This window comes from Phanerochaete carnosa (assembly GCF_000300595.1).
Source record: "Phanerochaete carnosa HHB-10118-sp unplaced genomic scaffold PHACAscaffold_6, whole genome shotgun sequence".
Taxonomy (NCBI): domain Eukaryota; kingdom Fungi; phylum Basidiomycota; class Agaricomycetes; order Polyporales; family Phanerochaetaceae; genus Phanerochaete; species Phanerochaete carnosa.
In genome coordinates, this window is record NW_006767633.1 from 2,499,749 (window position 1) to 2,514,555 (window position 14,807).

At 50.0% G+C, this 14,807-nt stretch overlaps 4 protein-coding genes across 4 annotated transcripts; 1 reads left to right on the plus strand and 3 right to left on the minus strand.

Moving 5' to 3' along the window:
• Positions 1-6,018: 6,018 nt before the first annotated feature.
• PHACADRAFT_197072 (uncharacterized protein) lies at positions 6,019-8,084 on the minus strand (the record flags this gene model as incomplete). Its single annotated transcript, XM_007397266.1, has 2 exons — positions 6,019-6,523; positions 7,090-8,084. The coding sequence occupies 2 exons, from the start codon at positions 8,082-8,084 to the stop codon at positions 6,019-6,021; spliced, it is 1,500 nt and encodes a 499-aa protein (XP_007397328.1).
• A 470-nt stretch (positions 8,085-8,554) lies between these two features.
• Positions 8,555-9,980, minus strand: PHACADRAFT_197073 (uncharacterized protein; the record flags this gene model as incomplete). The annotated part of the gene is made up of 3 exons (XM_007397267.1): positions 8,555-9,064; positions 9,122-9,285; positions 9,911-9,980. The coding sequence occupies 3 exons, from the start codon at positions 9,978-9,980 to the stop codon at positions 8,555-8,557; spliced, it is 744 nt and encodes a 247-aa protein (XP_007397329.1).
• A 1,478-nt stretch (positions 9,981-11,458) lies between these two features.
• On the minus strand, positions 11,459-12,805 carry PHACADRAFT_258633 (uncharacterized protein). The gene is made up of 8 exons (XM_007397268.1): positions 12,782-12,805; positions 12,708-12,723; positions 12,627-12,653; positions 12,557-12,571; positions 12,336-12,507; positions 12,118-12,284; positions 11,814-12,065; positions 11,459-11,762 (listed from the first exon to the last, which is right to left on the minus strand). The coding sequence occupies exons 1-8, from the start codon at positions 12,782-12,784 to the stop codon at positions 11,629-11,631; spliced, it is 786 nt and encodes a 261-aa protein (XP_007397330.1). The 5' UTR covers positions 12,785-12,805; the 3' UTR covers positions 11,459-11,628.
• Positions 12,806-12,964: 159 nt separating this feature from the next.
• PHACADRAFT_258635 (uncharacterized protein) lies at positions 12,965-14,807 on the plus strand. The gene is made up of 8 exons (XM_007397269.1): positions 12,965-13,103; positions 13,173-13,457; positions 13,507-13,606; positions 13,669-14,232; positions 14,288-14,293; positions 14,355-14,431; positions 14,488-14,629; positions 14,697-14,807. Exons 1-4 carry the CDS (start codon positions 13,021-13,023, stop codon positions 13,792-13,794), a joined length of 594 nt encoding a protein of 197 aa, XP_007397331.1. The 5' UTR covers positions 12,965-13,020; the 3' UTR covers positions 13,795-14,232; positions 14,288-14,293; positions 14,355-14,431; positions 14,488-14,629; positions 14,697-14,807.

Consider the following 14,807-nt stretch of genomic DNA (forward strand, 5'->3'; position numbering starts at 1 on the left):
GTGAGTCACGGATAGTCAGTCGTTTATTCCAGCACGCCGAGGCAGAGTGTGTCGAAGGATTTGCTGGTGAATCAACTCAATGCATAGCTTAATCATAAGCACCGGCTTTCTGCAAATCAGCGCGATTTAAGGGCTGTTGCCATCGTGGCTTGGCGTAGAAGACACGGTCGGACAGCAGCATCTACCGCCTCAGATTCATGGTGGTGAAGCCAGGGCTTGATGTCGTAAGATGCTTCCTCAATGAGGTTGAAGTCCGGAGAGTGTGGCGGAATATAAATGAGCTTCGCACCTAGACAGTATGCATTGCCACTGTGACTTATTCTGTCGTGACTGATTCAGTCCCAGTGAGAATCCCACCTACCCGGCTCGACTCAGACCTACCAAGGTATACGGGCGGCGGCCGGAGGTTACCGATACCTACCCTCTTCGCCCTCCCGTCTTAGTTTTCTCTTTTCGCTGTCTTCTTTTCTTTGACCATGTACTTGTATCTACTCTCTCCCCCCGATTATATTTTTCTGTCATCTCAGTCTGCGTCTCTCTAGGACACTTGTGTGCTCTTGGGACAGTGAGTGTCCTTCGGCGCTTCCAACATTTCCCTCGCGCGTCTGTGTGCCAGGCTGCTATATCACCGTCCACAACACCGCTCCCTCCAGCCCACGCCCCTTCTTCGGCAAAGCATCAGTGAAATCAAAGATGATCATGAACAGGCCACGACATCGAGCTCATCGAACGTAGGAGAAGTTGCGTCACCCACGCCGACTCCCCATTCTCGCAACTTCTCATTTGCCGTCTTTTATTTAGCTTTAAAGTAAAATGAGCCGACATCTCACGCCAGAGGAGCTGCGTATCCAACATGTCCAAGTCCTGCTCATTGACTTACTTTGACATCACCATCAGCGGCCAGCCTGCAGGTTGTATCGTCTTCCACCTGTAAAATGACATCGTCCTGAAAACTGCCGAGACCTGTCAAGCCCACGGTGGAATTTGGAAATTGCATACAAGGGCCAAGTGGAGCGCCGTGACTAAGGTTTGTTTCGTGCTCGTATCCTGACATCTGTCACCTCTACGTCCAACCTACACACCTTGACATACCTCCCCGTGAGTTGCTCTTGCATGCTGGGATGGAAACCGTGCTGACAGACAGGGGTCAGGTGGTCAGAAACACGCTGCTGCTGAAGCCAAGCTTTGCATGACGTGCCAGCGAATGGCAAGGCTCCTGCAAAGAGTGCAAAGAGGGGCTCCAAGATGCGCAGACCGCCTTTTTCCGCGTTGTACCTGTGCTGAGCACGCTGTAGGCTTCGCTGGGTGCTGCGGCCCCCAAGGTGAAGGCCCTCCCAACCCACGTGAACCTCACCGACATGCTGCCTGTTCTGGCAGAGGATGCAAAGAACGTCGCACAGATGGACCCGGGGCTCATAGGTCAGACGTTGCTGGCGCCGACGACATTCAGCACAGGCAGCTACGGCTGGAAAGCGTCACTATCGAGCTTGAGAATGAGACAGGAGAGAAGGAGAAGTTGCAGCTCTCTGTGATCTACATGCCGAATGGCTCGTTCTAAAATATTCCGCGCTCAGTTGCCTTTGGCGCAGTTACGCAGCTCATTTTGAATGGTGCCGACTCCATGGAGTTTGACCGCTACATCGAGGCACGAGCCATATTGATGCCACTGCCGCCATCCCTCGCATGAAAGTAAGTACATTGTTTCACCATGTGGATGTCAGCTTGTTAACCCTGTCAAAATCCCACTGACAGGACTTACTGTCGCGACACTTGGAAGGCCAAGCACTCTGACTGCCAAGAGGACTTGGCCACCTTCAAGGCCTATTGGAAGGGCTTCACCGAGGGAGAGAAAAGGGTGTGTTATATGATATCTGTGGATGATAGCAGTTCCTGATCCATTATGGATGTGTTCATAGAAGTTCAATAATCTTGCAGCTAAGGCAGTGAGTGTACAGATTTATAGGAGAGTTACTTGGCATACTAACAGCAGTGCAGAAGTGTCAGCTGAATCAGACAGCGGTGAGCACGGCATAAAGTCAGAAATGGTAGGTCTATTCGCATTCACATTGTCTCGCGCTAACTAGCTAGAAATCACCGTGCAGATACGAGCGGCGAAGTGAAGAGAGCTGCGTGGATGGGGGTATTTATGGGTATGTGGTGTGCTACTGTATGAGATGCAGAGGAGAGGCGACCTGGGTGTGTAACCGTAGATAGCAGTATATCTGGGTGTATCACAATTTATGAAGAAGAGAAAATTGCGTAGATGGGGGTGCCTCACAGTCCAATACACCTACCGTGTGATGTGGACTTGCGTCGACACACCACAAGGGATACTGTGTGGATCTAATCAGAAGGTGGCGTCGACGGGGTCTGACGACTGTGCGCTAGCTCATTCAGCTAGCCCAGTTAACCAAGTGTATTAGTGAGTGTTTTACTACGATACAACTGAAAGCTTACCTAGCCCAGTTAACCAAGAGGTTGAGATGGGGCTAGGTAGCGACAAAGGGACTCCTTATATACTAGTCAGGCTGCGCACGGACCAGGCATTACATAAGCGACTGTGCTACGGTGGCTGCTAGTGTCTAGGGGACTTCGGCAGAGGAGCAAGGGCCGGTGTGTCATAGCGTATGACGTTGTCAGGCTGACAGAGATAGGGTGTCCGTTGCCGATCGGACTCAGAGGTAGTCGGAGGCTGGTGTGTCATAGCTTATGATATTGTTGGGCCGACGGTGATCGAATGTCCAGTGGGGATCGGAGTGCGGCTGTTACCGAGGAAGCGTGATGCAGTGTCGAGGCGGCGGTGATATGGGCGCGTTTTGATGTGCTGATGCGTGCCCATTGGTGATGCGTTCTTAAGGTGTTAGCGCACGGCTAGGACTTGTAAACTGGTGCCAATGCGCCGATGATGTTTGGAGGGCTGTACAAACATAGGATAAATCATAGAAAATCGGGGAAAATGAAGAATAAAATGGGAGGCCGGGGCTATGCCCATGACATTACCCCTCCCCTACAATCGAGACTCCTGGCGAGAAGATATGGCCTGTATTCTGCCTGTTTCCCACTCAAATTCTGCCACTTTAGAATTAGTGGTGAGTGTTGAGCTGGGATCAGTGTGTTCGTAGATAGGCTTGAAGCAACTGTGGAGTTTGCTGAAGGAGGTGGTGGAGATCTGTCGTGGTGCCAAGGGATTGTGCTTATGGAAGTCGCGTATGCGTTCTTTGGCATGTACGTCTTTGGCAGGAATCCATTCGTCGGCACTTTGTCTGTATCCTTTCCATCTGATAAGGTACTGGAGCTGTCTGCAGTAGACGCGTGAGTCCAGAATCTTTTCAACTTCGTATTCTTCCTCGTTGTTAGCTACTACTGGTGGAGGAGGTGTAGGTTTGTTCATTCCATTGTCGTGGTATGGGCTTAGCCTGTCGACATGGAAGACAGGGTGAACCTTTAGCCAGTTAGGTAGTTCAAGGCGATAGTTGAGTTCTCCGATGACTTCGGTGATTGTAAATGGCCCTAGTTGTCTGGGTCCGAGCTTACGAGTTCACTGGTGAATTGAGATATCCTTCGAAGATAGCCAGACTTTGTCTCCGACCTTGAAAGAGTGAGGCGAGTTTTTACAAGTTTCGTAGTCGGCTTTCATCTTTTCTTTAGTCTGTCGGAGAGCGGCCTCTGCTTCTTTATGGATTTTGGCCATGCGGTCGAGCCTGTCGTTCAGCGCAGGGATGTTAGAATGTTTCCCAGCTGGGATAGTGAAGTTGGGTCTATATCCGTAGAGTACTTCAAAAGGAGAGTGCTCGTTTCCAGCGTGTACTCGCGAGTTGAGTACGAACTCTGCCATTGGGAGCCATTCATCCCAATCGTCTTGGCGTTGTGAACAGAATAGCCGGAGGAATTTGGATACCTCAGCGTTCTTTCATTTGACTTTGCCGTTTCCTTCTGGGTGATAGGCTGTGGTTAAACCCGACTCTATACCAAGTCATTTGTATAAACTTCGCATGAAGCAGGCTGCGTATTGTGGTCCGCGATCAGAGAAGATTTTGCGCGGAAGACTGTGGTATCTGAACACTTCGCGGAAGTGTATCTCAGATGCTCCTTCCACTGTAAGAGTAGTGCGGCAGGGTGCGAGGTGTACTTGATCGCTATAGTGATCGACGTAGACGGTGACGGTGTCGTATTTTCCTGGGGACTTTGTCTGAGGAAGAGGGCCAACCATATCAACTCCAACGTGTTGCCAAGGTTCATCAGGAACTTCCTGTGGCTTGAGAGTTGATTTGGGGTGTTTGGCTCCTTTGTACCTTTGACATTTATCACAGCCAGCCACGTATTGTGCTATTGCGGAGTTCATTCCTGGCCACCAGTAATAGCGGGAGACTAGTTTGATCGTCCTGTGCTTTCCTGGGTGTCCAGCCTTGGAGGTATTGTAACAGGACTCGATGATTTTATTGCGGAAGGCGACGTCGTTTGGTATGTAGAGCTTGCCTTTGTAATAGATGAGTCCGTCGTTTTCTTCCCATTGGTTAGCCCGTTAACTAGCTTGCGAGGCCCTTTTGTTCGAAGGCTGGAGAGAGCTGTGGAGACCTCATCGTCTAGTGAGGTTACATCGCGGACTTTTTTTTCCAGTGGCAAACTTGTAATGAAGGCTGTAGCGGCTAGTCGTGCGAAATGTGCAGGATCTAGCTCCGGGCTGTGTATAGCACTAACAAATTGGTTTTCCGGCAGGACCACTTGCATCTGGTTATCCATGTTGTCAGATACGTACTGAGAGCTGGGGCGGGAGAGTATATCTGCGACGAGGTGTGTTTTGCCAGGCTTATGAGTTAGCACGAAGTTGTAGTCAGCTAGTTCCAGAGCCCATCGAGCTTGTCGTCTTGTAAGCCGTTATGCTGTACGCCAGTATTGGAGGTTAGCGTGGTCGGTCCAGATTTCGAACAGTTTGGGCAGTCCCTCTAGGAAGTGGCGCCAATCTCTTAGAGCTTTGATTATAGCCAGGAGCTCGCGATCGTAGATCTTGTAGTTGCGTTCTGCAGCGTTCATGGTCTGTGATCGGAAGGCAATAGGATGCCATAGAGTGTCGTTCAGATCTAGCTGACTGATTTCTCCTCCAGTAGCGTAGCCAGAAGCATCGACTTGTACGCGTGTATCTCAGTCGGCGTGCCAGAGAGCAAGAACTGGTTCAGTGGTAAACTTGGACTTCAGTGTATCAAAAGCCTGTTGTTGTGCAGAGCCCCACATGAAAGGTACATCTTTCTTTGTGAGGTCGTGTAGCGGGCGGGCAATCTTAGAGAAGTCCTGAATAAACCGACGGTAGAAGTTGGCAAACCCGACGAAACCTCTAACATCTTTCAGGTTCGCGGGCGTAGGCCATTCTGTGACTGCTTTAACTTTTCCTGGGTCCATGCTGACTGATCCTTCGCTGATGAGTAGGCCGAGGTATTCGATTTGGTCTTTCTCAAATTCACACTTTTCTGGACGTAGATAGAGGTCGTATTCTTTGAGACGCTCTAGTACTTCGTGTACAATCTTTCGGTGTGAGGCGAGGTCCGAGGACCAGATGAGAATATCGTCCAGGTATACGGCGACTTTTCCTTCGGCGATGAGATCTGCGAAGATCGTGTCCATGAGGGCTTGGAAGGTTGCCGGCGCGTTGGTCAGCCCGAAGTACATGACGCGTGGTTCGAAAAGTCCTCTGTTAGTGACGAAGGTGGCTTTCCATTTGTCTCCAGCTTTGATTCTGACATTGGTGTATCCCCAACAGACGTTGAATTTAGAGAAAACCTTTACACCTTGGAGCTTGTTGATAATATCATTAGCTAAGGGCAGTGAATATCTGTTCTGAATTGTGGCGTCGTTAAGTTTGCAGTAGTCTTAGATAAGCCTAAGCTTGCCGTCCTTTTTCTTAATAAAGAAGACGGGCAAAGCGATGGGCGACTTGCTGGGGACAATGTAGCCTTTCTTGATTGCATCGTCGAGAAAAGCTTGTAGCTCCTGATTTTCTGCTGGGCTCATTGGGTAGACCTTTGATCAGATTGTAGTGGGAGCGTCCGCTTTGAGGTCGATAGCATGATCCCAGGCTCTATGTTCAGGAAGCCTAGTCGAGTCTGTTTCGGAGAAGACGTGGGCGTGTCGATGATATTCTTTTGGAACAAGCTGCTCGAAGGTCTTCAAATACTTTTCCTTATTTTGCTTGACAGCTACTTTCTGAGAATAAGTGTAGCCTGCTAGGCAATAAACTTTGTCTGTGGCGTTATCGAGTATACCGGCCTTCACCCAGGCCCGGCGTTCTGCTCGATTAGCTTCAACTTTGTTTAAACTTGGCGACACAGGAGAGTCAGGCGATGCTTCTGAGCTGTCAGGAAGCGTCATTTTGCCTGTTTCCCAGTCTATGGTGGGGTTGACTTTCTTTAGCCACGGTAATTCGAGGATGATGTTTTCGGGGCCAATGTCTGTGATGAAGAAGTCGTATTCCTCGGGGGCTCGCAATCTGATTTTGACTTTGAGCTTAGCGTAGTATGTGATTGCACCGGCGCTGTTAGTTGATCCGTCAATATTTCGGAGACCAATTTGTCGTTTGAGTGGTCATTTGTAGATGTTATTCTTTCGTGCGAATTTTTCATGCAGGAAGTATCCAGTGGCACCGGAATCAATCATAGCAGGGGTGCGTAGAGATTTGTTTATTCCTGATACTCCTGATACTGTTACAAATACGTGGAAGTGAGACGAGAGATGATCTATGGACAATACAATACACGACAAGATATGGTCTGAGAGATCAGAGTTCGAGTATACAGGAGCCGGCACTGTTGAAGGCCGCTCATCTAAACCGGGCGCCAGAGCTGCAGCTCTAGTCTGGGCCCTTGCTAAAAACCCTGGCTGATTTTTGCCATCAGCTCAGCTTGTTGTTTCTGCATTAGAAACATCATATCTTTAAGACTAGCTACGTCGGCAGCAGAGTCTTGTGACGCGGAGATGGATGCAGGTGTCGAGGAGCTTGTCGATGATGAAGCTCGAACCGATTGCGACTTTGGTGGTTGCCCGTTTAGTCTTGACAGGCAGAGCTTTTTCCAGTGACCAGGTTTAACTCAGTGTTGGCACCTGGTATCCTTGTGTGCGCCATCTGCCTTATGACCTTTGGAACTGCAAACGCGGCAGCGACCGACCATGAGCTTGTTGTATTGTTTCTTGATCTCCGCAGGGTCCTTGAGGCCCTGGAAGAGATTGTTGAAACGCGTGGCGGAGATTTCCATAGCGTCGATGTCCATGGCGTTGGGGTCGCAAAAGCCCGAGGAGCGTGTTGTTGATGACTGAGGTTGCGAGACTGGTTTGCCTTGATTAGCCGCCAGGTCTGCTTTCTGCAGGTCGATTGTTGCTCCGTAACTTTTTACCAAATTGTAATCCGTGGCCAGGGGGGCAAAGTAGGACAGCCTATTGAAATAGTCTGAACTCATGCCAGACTTGAGACGATCGTAGAGGTCATTGTCTGACCAGCCGGTGTGACGCGAGTACATCTCGAAGTCGGAGAGGTAGTCCGTGAATGTCCTGTTGCCTTGTTTGATCGACATGAGCTTCTGCTTGGCCTCGTTCTTTGCATTGACGGGTTTGAACTTGGCTGAGAATTGTTTGACAAACTCCGACCAAGAGGAGTTGAACGGGGTACGACCATCCGAAAGGTCCTCGATATGGGGGCGTGCCCAGACTGCCGCGTCATCTGTCATAAAAGAAAGGATGCCAGTGATCATTTTAAGCGGGTCCATTGTCCAGTTACCGGAGGTGTCGAGGATGATGGCTTCGTTGGCGTCTCGTAGGGCGAATATTTCTTTATTGCCTCGGACATAGATATGGAACGCGCTGCGGAAGAGCCTAGCTTTTTCTGACAACTTGCCGTTGAAGGTAGAGGGTTTCTCGACAAAAGACCGGGACCAAGTGGAAGAAACCGATGCGGCCGGCGAGCACGCACTTGTAATAAACTGATTCACCATGACCGTGAGGGCATTTACATTCTGGATGAGCGTGCCCATAAGGTTCATTAAATCCTCCAGTGTTGCCTGATGTGGCGCAGCCGGGTTGGGAGTCCTGGGAGGTCTATCCATTGTTGGCCTGAGCTCTTCTGTTGTGAGCTCGCTATCGTCGGTGATGTGTACGTCCAGTTGATATCGACTACAGATTTCTTTTTCCTGGTCCCTATCAATGAACAGGTACGGTGGGTCTTCTGTGAGGATAGGTCGTGTTGGATGCTCGTAGTATCGATTTGGGCAAAGATAGTTCGTGCAGGTGTTTAGTTCTCGGTCGTCAGTGACGTGATAGTTTTGGGCGTCTTGAAAGTTGTAGACGTGTGCGAGAGCTGCGCAAACTAATCGGGTGTCTGCCACTGTGTCTGACTTGTTTCGGAGAACTGAAAACGGGTTTATAAATAGTGGAAGGGGAGTTCCTCGAATAATTGTGCTATTTCTATTTCGACGAGGTGGTCAAGCGTGTAATCTGAGATATACGGGTCGAGGATTCTTTCCTCGTCGTAGTATATGTATTCGAAAACTATGTACTCGTCCAGCTTTTACTACTTCTAGTCGAAATACCCGTTATTCCAAACCGCGCGAAGCACTTTAAAAACCTGGACTCGGTTACACCGCAGTCCTTTGAAGGAGATGCCTCCAATCTGTTTCAACCCGGAATCCCAGCGATTCCACTCCTCGATGCTAATAACGCGGGACACGTCTTTGAGCGTGCGATCAAAGTGAGCAAGGCGGTCACGGAGTTTGAAGACTGCGCTGATGTCATCGGTGAGGACGTCGGAGCAGTCGAGCGTCTCTAGGACGTTGAAGCGTTTGAGGGTGGCAGCAAACTTCAGTGTGAAGATGCAGGCGAGGTCGGCTGCCGAGTACTTCGAGAAGTCGATGGTGACAGATTCTGGAGCGATGGGAGTGTAGGTCGGAGCAGCGGTGAGGCGTTCTGCTAGAGAGCGGCTGCTGGAGGAGCTGGCGTGCGTGTTTTGCCTAGCACAGGCTTGGTCGCGTTGTGCCTGGAAGTGCTGGCGGTCGTTGTGCGCCACAAGTTTGGCCTGCTCGACTGCGTCCTAGTTGATGGTCAGGAGCACGGTGGAAGGAGGCGGGAGTGTGGAGACGTGCCGGACGATGGCGCGGAGCTCAGCGGTGGTGTACTGGTGGGGGGCACCTGCTTCGCGTTCTCGACTAAGTTGGTCAAATACGGCTTCGGGCAGCGCGCGGCGGAGGCGGGGGTGACGCTCGTCCGCAAGGCGTTTGAAAGCGCGAGAGCGGTTGGGCAAATCCTTCGGCACTGGTTTTATGCAGGAATTAGGGCTACGCGCGTACGTCTGCCACCAATCGCCGAAGAGACTTACTCTTCAAACGGTGGGAATAAACTTTTTAAAACTGTGCACGAGGCACTGGATAGGGGGTAATGGTCCGGGTGCACGAAGATCTCAACCTAATGATGTGGACTTGCGTCGACACACCACAAGGGATACTGTGTGGATCTAATCAGAAGGCGGCGTCGACGGGGTCTGACGACTGTGCGCTAGCTTATTCAGCTAGCCCAGTTAACCAAGTGTATTAGTGAGTGTTTTACTACGATACAACTGAAAGCTTACCTAGCCCAGTTAACCAAGAGGTTGAGATGGGGCTAGGTAGCGACAAAGGGACTCCTTATATACTAGTCAGGCTGCGCACGGACCAGGCGTTACATAAGCGACTGTGCTACGGTGGCTGCTAGTGTCTAGGGGACTTCGGCAGAGGAGCAAGGGCCAGTGTGTCATAGCGTATGACGTTGTCAGGCTGACAGAGATAGGGTGTCCGTTGCCGATCGGACTCAGAGGTAGTCGGAGGCTGGTGTGTCATAGCTTATGATATTGTTGGGCCGACGGTGATCGGATGTCCAGTGGGGATCGGAGTGCGGCTGTTACCGAGGAAGCGTGATGCAGTGTCGAGGCGGCGGTGATATGGGCGCGTTTTGATGCGCTGATGCGTGCCCATTGGTGATGCGTTCTTAAGGTGTTAGCGCATGGCTAGGACTTGTAAACTGGTGCCAATGCGCCGATGATGTTTGGAGGGCTGTACAAACATAGGATAAATCATAGAAAATTGGGGAAAATGAAGAATAAAATGGGAGGCCGGAGCTATGCCCACGACACCGTGGTCTACCAAGTTGAGCACAGTAAATTTGAGTCAACCCAGGTAGATGTGATATTCACTGAGATTCAGTACTGATATGGCGTTAATTTGTATGGGACAAACACGCGTAAAATTTTCGGCAACAGACATACCTTATCTGAAGTTTCGAACAGAAGAGACTAGCACCTGTAATTACATAGGCGCCTTTGCAATTCAGCGATACTCATCATTATCAGCACCTTAGCCATCTTATATATGCCGAAAAATTCAATAATATATAATATAATGTTTGCAGTGTGGTAGAATATTTGAGAATACTAGCTGTTGTGCTAGACAGTGACGTCTATCCGGCATGCTTATGTCAGAGCGCTTTTGTCAGTTTGAGCCAATGAGCAAAGGGCGCCTGTCTGCCTTGGGCTTCTTTCTTTCTTTCTTTTTCCCTCTGTTGAAGTGACACTGGGTGGTAAGGGCATTTTTTTTGGTGGGAAAATCGGTTTGAAACTGATGAAACAAGAACCTGTCTTCCCACGATCTTCAACAATGAAAGACAAGACAAAACTTGAAGACTTTTCCTCAGTTTTCTGCCCTGGATGACTAAGATAAAACTCGGAGGTCGTGGCATGATTTTTCCTTTCATTTTTGGTGTAGACATTAAGTCTTTTATCCTTGCTTGTCAATGCTGAAAAAACATGAGTTGTTACCGCAGATAATTTCACCCAAAATATGGCCTAAATAGGCTATCTTATATCAGATTTTCTTTGCAGAAAAACTAAAAGTGACTCTTTGGGTGTCAAACCGCCGGACAATTCAGTGTACAATTCGGAGTTTGATCACAAATGTGGCCAAACTCTGAATTGTACACTAAGTTGTCCGGCAGTTTGACACCCGAAGAAACTGTGACCTAAACTTGAACGCGCGCCTAGTTTTTCTGCAAAGAAAATCTGACATAAGATAGCCCATTTAGGCCACATTTTGAGTGAAATTATTTGCAGTAACAGAATGCTACCATTCTCGTTTTTTCAGCGTTGACAAGCGAGGATAAAAGGCAACAATATCTACACCAAAAATGAAAGGAACAACCACGCCACGACCTCATAGTTTTATCTTGGTCATTTAGGGCAAAAAACTGAGGAAAAGTCTTCAAGTTTTGTCTTGTCTTTCATTGTTGAAGACCGTGGGAAGACAGGTTCTTGTTTCATCGGTTTCAAACCGATTTTCCCACCAAAAAAAAACGCCCTTACCACCCAGTGTGACAAGCTTTTTGTAAATGGCTGTAATCTTGTGCAACTCCGGGGTGACCAGTGCTAGTGACCGGTGACCGGTGATCGAGCGATATCGTGGGCAATTTGAACATGTGATAGCCGACTGCATAGATACATAGCGGTCAGTCTCAAGCGCCTGATGTGCGGTGGGTCGCAGGTTCTCAATACAGAAGAATTCGCCAAAGACCGTGCACGTAGTGGTATTACAAAGTAAACGAGTTCAGCATTCTAACCATTCTGCACACAGATCAAGACTTCATCTCTGTATCTTCCTCCTTCTTCGCCAGATCATGCTTGCGCAACAAGGAGTCGATCTCAGTCGGACGATAAATCTTCGCTTTAGGTCGCTTCTCCGCATCCAATGTCAGTGTAGCGAATTCCACTGTTGCAGCTCAATCAGCTGCATGCACCACAAAGATAAGGCACTACGCACACTTCTCGCTGCCAAGCGTGGTGCTATCCATTGTCTTGCTCATCACGCGCAGAACAAGCGAGATTGCGTCTTCTAGAGTGATATCCTCTTTGTACTCTTGCTTGAGTAGGCTCTGCGCCGTACCGCTGTTCGCGCCGATGCTGGTCGCTTTCCAACCCGAGTAATTCCCTGATGGGTCTGAGTGGTACAGCTGGAAGTTGAAGTGCACGTCGTGGCCAGCGTAAAGCAGCGAGACGCCGAAAGGACGAAGACCTGGATGTACCATCAGCACGCTAGCATCTCTCGAAACACAATTCCAACCCACCTCCGTACTGTGTGTATCCCTGTTTAAGGTCACATAGCCGCTGGGCGAGCATCTCTACGGGGATGTCTTCATTGTACATGTACAGATGCCTTTGCGCAGCTTCGCGTGAATAGTTGACCAGCGAGTTCGCATCTGCAGTGATACCCGCAACGCCAGTAATAACATTTCTGCATGGGTTATCAGAGAGGTAGCGTATGACGATGGCGCAAACAACGCACGAGTTCAACAGGAAGATCTTCTCGCCACTTCCGCCATATCCACCCTCCTTCGCGCCAGACAAGTCAAGTAGCTTGCCTGTAACCTTCTTCTCCGCGGCCAGTACTATACCATCTTTAGCCAGGACCCCCAAGACTGTCCCTGCGTGCGAGATAGCCTCCATGGCATACTCGACTGCCCAGCGCGGTAAGACCGTGTATGCTAGCATGAATAACACGCTTACTCTGATATAGACGGCCTAATAGAGAGATGTAAGTGTTGCTTATCCAAAGGTGACAGATCATGAAGCGCACCCTCGGGCGAGAAGATGGTGGTGCGGCCTGCCCATCGTCGATGTCAATGATCCCAGCGAAAGTCTTTGAGTAACCACATACTATCATAACGTCTGGCCTAGGAAATTGAGATGTAAGCTGCTTATTGTGTCAAATCATAAAGCAACGAGACCCACCATGATGGACTAGGAAGATGCGAGAATGAGATGAGTACTCAAGTAGAGCTGGAATACGCGTCTGCCTACGTACGCGTCGATCGGACGTTGCCGATGCACACGCCGGCGCCTACCCGTACCCCCACTTTGTGAGTGCTCGGCCGCTGCGCTTCCACTTGGCTTTCACTCACTCCCCTCGTCGACGCACACTTCATACTGAGGGGCGATTGGCCTATTGTACTGAATTTTCCACCCTAGACATGAACCACGGGGATCACGATGGGCACGGCGGGCATGACATGCCCGAGTCGCAGCCCATGAAGCGGTGTTCTATGAACATGCTCTGGTGAGCATATTTTATCCAGCGCAATGCAGGCCATGCCCGGTGTCTTTTTTCTTATTTCCCCCCTTCCAGGAACACCCAGATTGAAGACACATGCATTGTCTTCCGTTCGTGGCACATCTCATCAACGCATGCCTTCATCTTCTCTTGCCTGGCCATCGTTGCCCTCGGCATACTTTTCGAGTGGCTTCGCGAGGCGCAGAAGATCTCTGACACCAGAATTGCCGCTACACTCAGCGGGCAGAACAAAGGCAAGGCGCGCGGCGGGACGGTGAGTGGTCGCAACTCACCTGAAATCGAGGGCGAAGAGGCGGGATTGTTGACCGGTGTACGGGCCGTGAAGGGACATAACGGGTACGGGCGTGTTTGTGCAAGTGTATCGACTGTGTTGACTTCGAGACAGGACCCGCGTCCCGATCAGTATGCGCCTCAGTCGTGCCACGCTCTACGGTGCACAGGTCTTCCTGTCGTTCTTCCTCATGCTGGTCTTCATGACATACAACGTGAGTCTATTCGGATTTAGCACCTCCTTCATGACATTCTTAGGATTGTCTTATATGTTTAGGCGTACCTCATTCTGTCCACCGTTCTGGGTGCAATCATCGGTCACTACATCTTCAACTCGCACATGGATGTCGAGGCCGTGTTAGCCGGCTCGCTTGGCGCAGGCAAAGGGATGGCCTGCCACTGAACTCTGTACGACAGATACTTCTGTACTTTGACCGTCGGATACCTGGAGTTACGTGTTCATTTCTCTACATTCACAATAGTTTCCGGGTTTGAGGCTGCGTTGTAATGTCAGGATCAGGATCTGCTCTTTTATGCACTACAATTCTACCAGCCGAGGGATCGAAGCGTGAGACTAACGTAGCCTGCGCACGATCGAGAAGTGCAAGTTGATAATGCAGCAGTAACAAAGAACAGATATCGAGAGCAAAAGGGAGTAGTGCAACAAGTGAGCGAGGCCCTTGCTCCAGCGCCAAGTATTCATGTGAGATGTATAATCATCGGCAAACATGCCCGTACTGCGTGGAGGGTCCTTCGCATTGTTTTTAACTTTTCCTCGGGAATACACAGCTCATTTACCGCCTGATTCCACGAGCGGCAGGAACACCACGACCGCGACGAGCTGGAAAGCGCAGTTAGCACTACGTACGGATCAGAAGGTGCTTGTGCATGCGTACCGTTTGCTGCAAGACAGACGCAAGACGTTAGACATAGAGCGACGAGGAGCTTGGTCGGGGCACACACCTCTCATGATAGTAGCCCTTCCACGAGCCGTACCAATACCTCTTCCTTTCATAGCGTTGGGCCCGACACGCTTGAACCTAGGTAGAGATGAGACGAATGTCATACAAAAGGTTGGAAGATAAGGATCGCGTACATTGGTGCGTTTTGCAGCATGTCTGGTACAATAAAGAAGCGAACCATACTACCGCGGATGTATACCTGGTCAAGCTGCGAAACACGACCGTCACGACCGGTTACAGTGATATCCTTCAAGGCAATATTCAGGTTGTCCTCGGCTAGACAGATACGCAATCCGCTAAGGTCATTCTACCACCTTATACAAACGGTAGTTTTTGCGCGCACCTTCAGCGAGTTTGCCACGGTAGAGATGCCCTGTCTTCAGCTCCACGGTGATAACATGTCCGAGGGATTCGTGAAGGAGCTTAACGGGCACACCGAGGCCAGAGGTGGACA

Excerpts from the sequence above, each read along its gene's own strand:
- PHACADRAFT_258633 (XM_007397268.1), bottom strand. Across the intron at positions 12,285-12,335 it reads AAGATCTTCCTGTTGAACTC|AAATGTTATTACTGGCGTTG; the intron begins GTGCGTTGTTTG and ends TAACCCATGCAG. Across the intron at positions 11,763-11,813 it reads CACGCTTGGCAGCGAGAAGT|TGGAATTCGCTACACTGACA; the intron begins GTGCGTAGTGCC and ends GAGCTGCAACAG.
- PHACADRAFT_258635 (XM_007397269.1), top strand. The coding sequence starts at position 13,021 with ATGAACCACGGGGATCACGATGGGCACGGCGGGCATGACATGCCCGAG. Across the intron at positions 13,458-13,506 it reads GCCGTGAAGGGACATAACGG|GACCCGCGTCCCGATCAGTA; the intron begins GTACGGGCGTGT and ends ACTTCGAGACAG. Across the intron at positions 13,607-13,668 it reads TGGTCTTCATGACATACAAC|GCGTACCTCATTCTGTCCAC; the intron begins GTGAGTCTATTC and ends TTATATGTTTAG.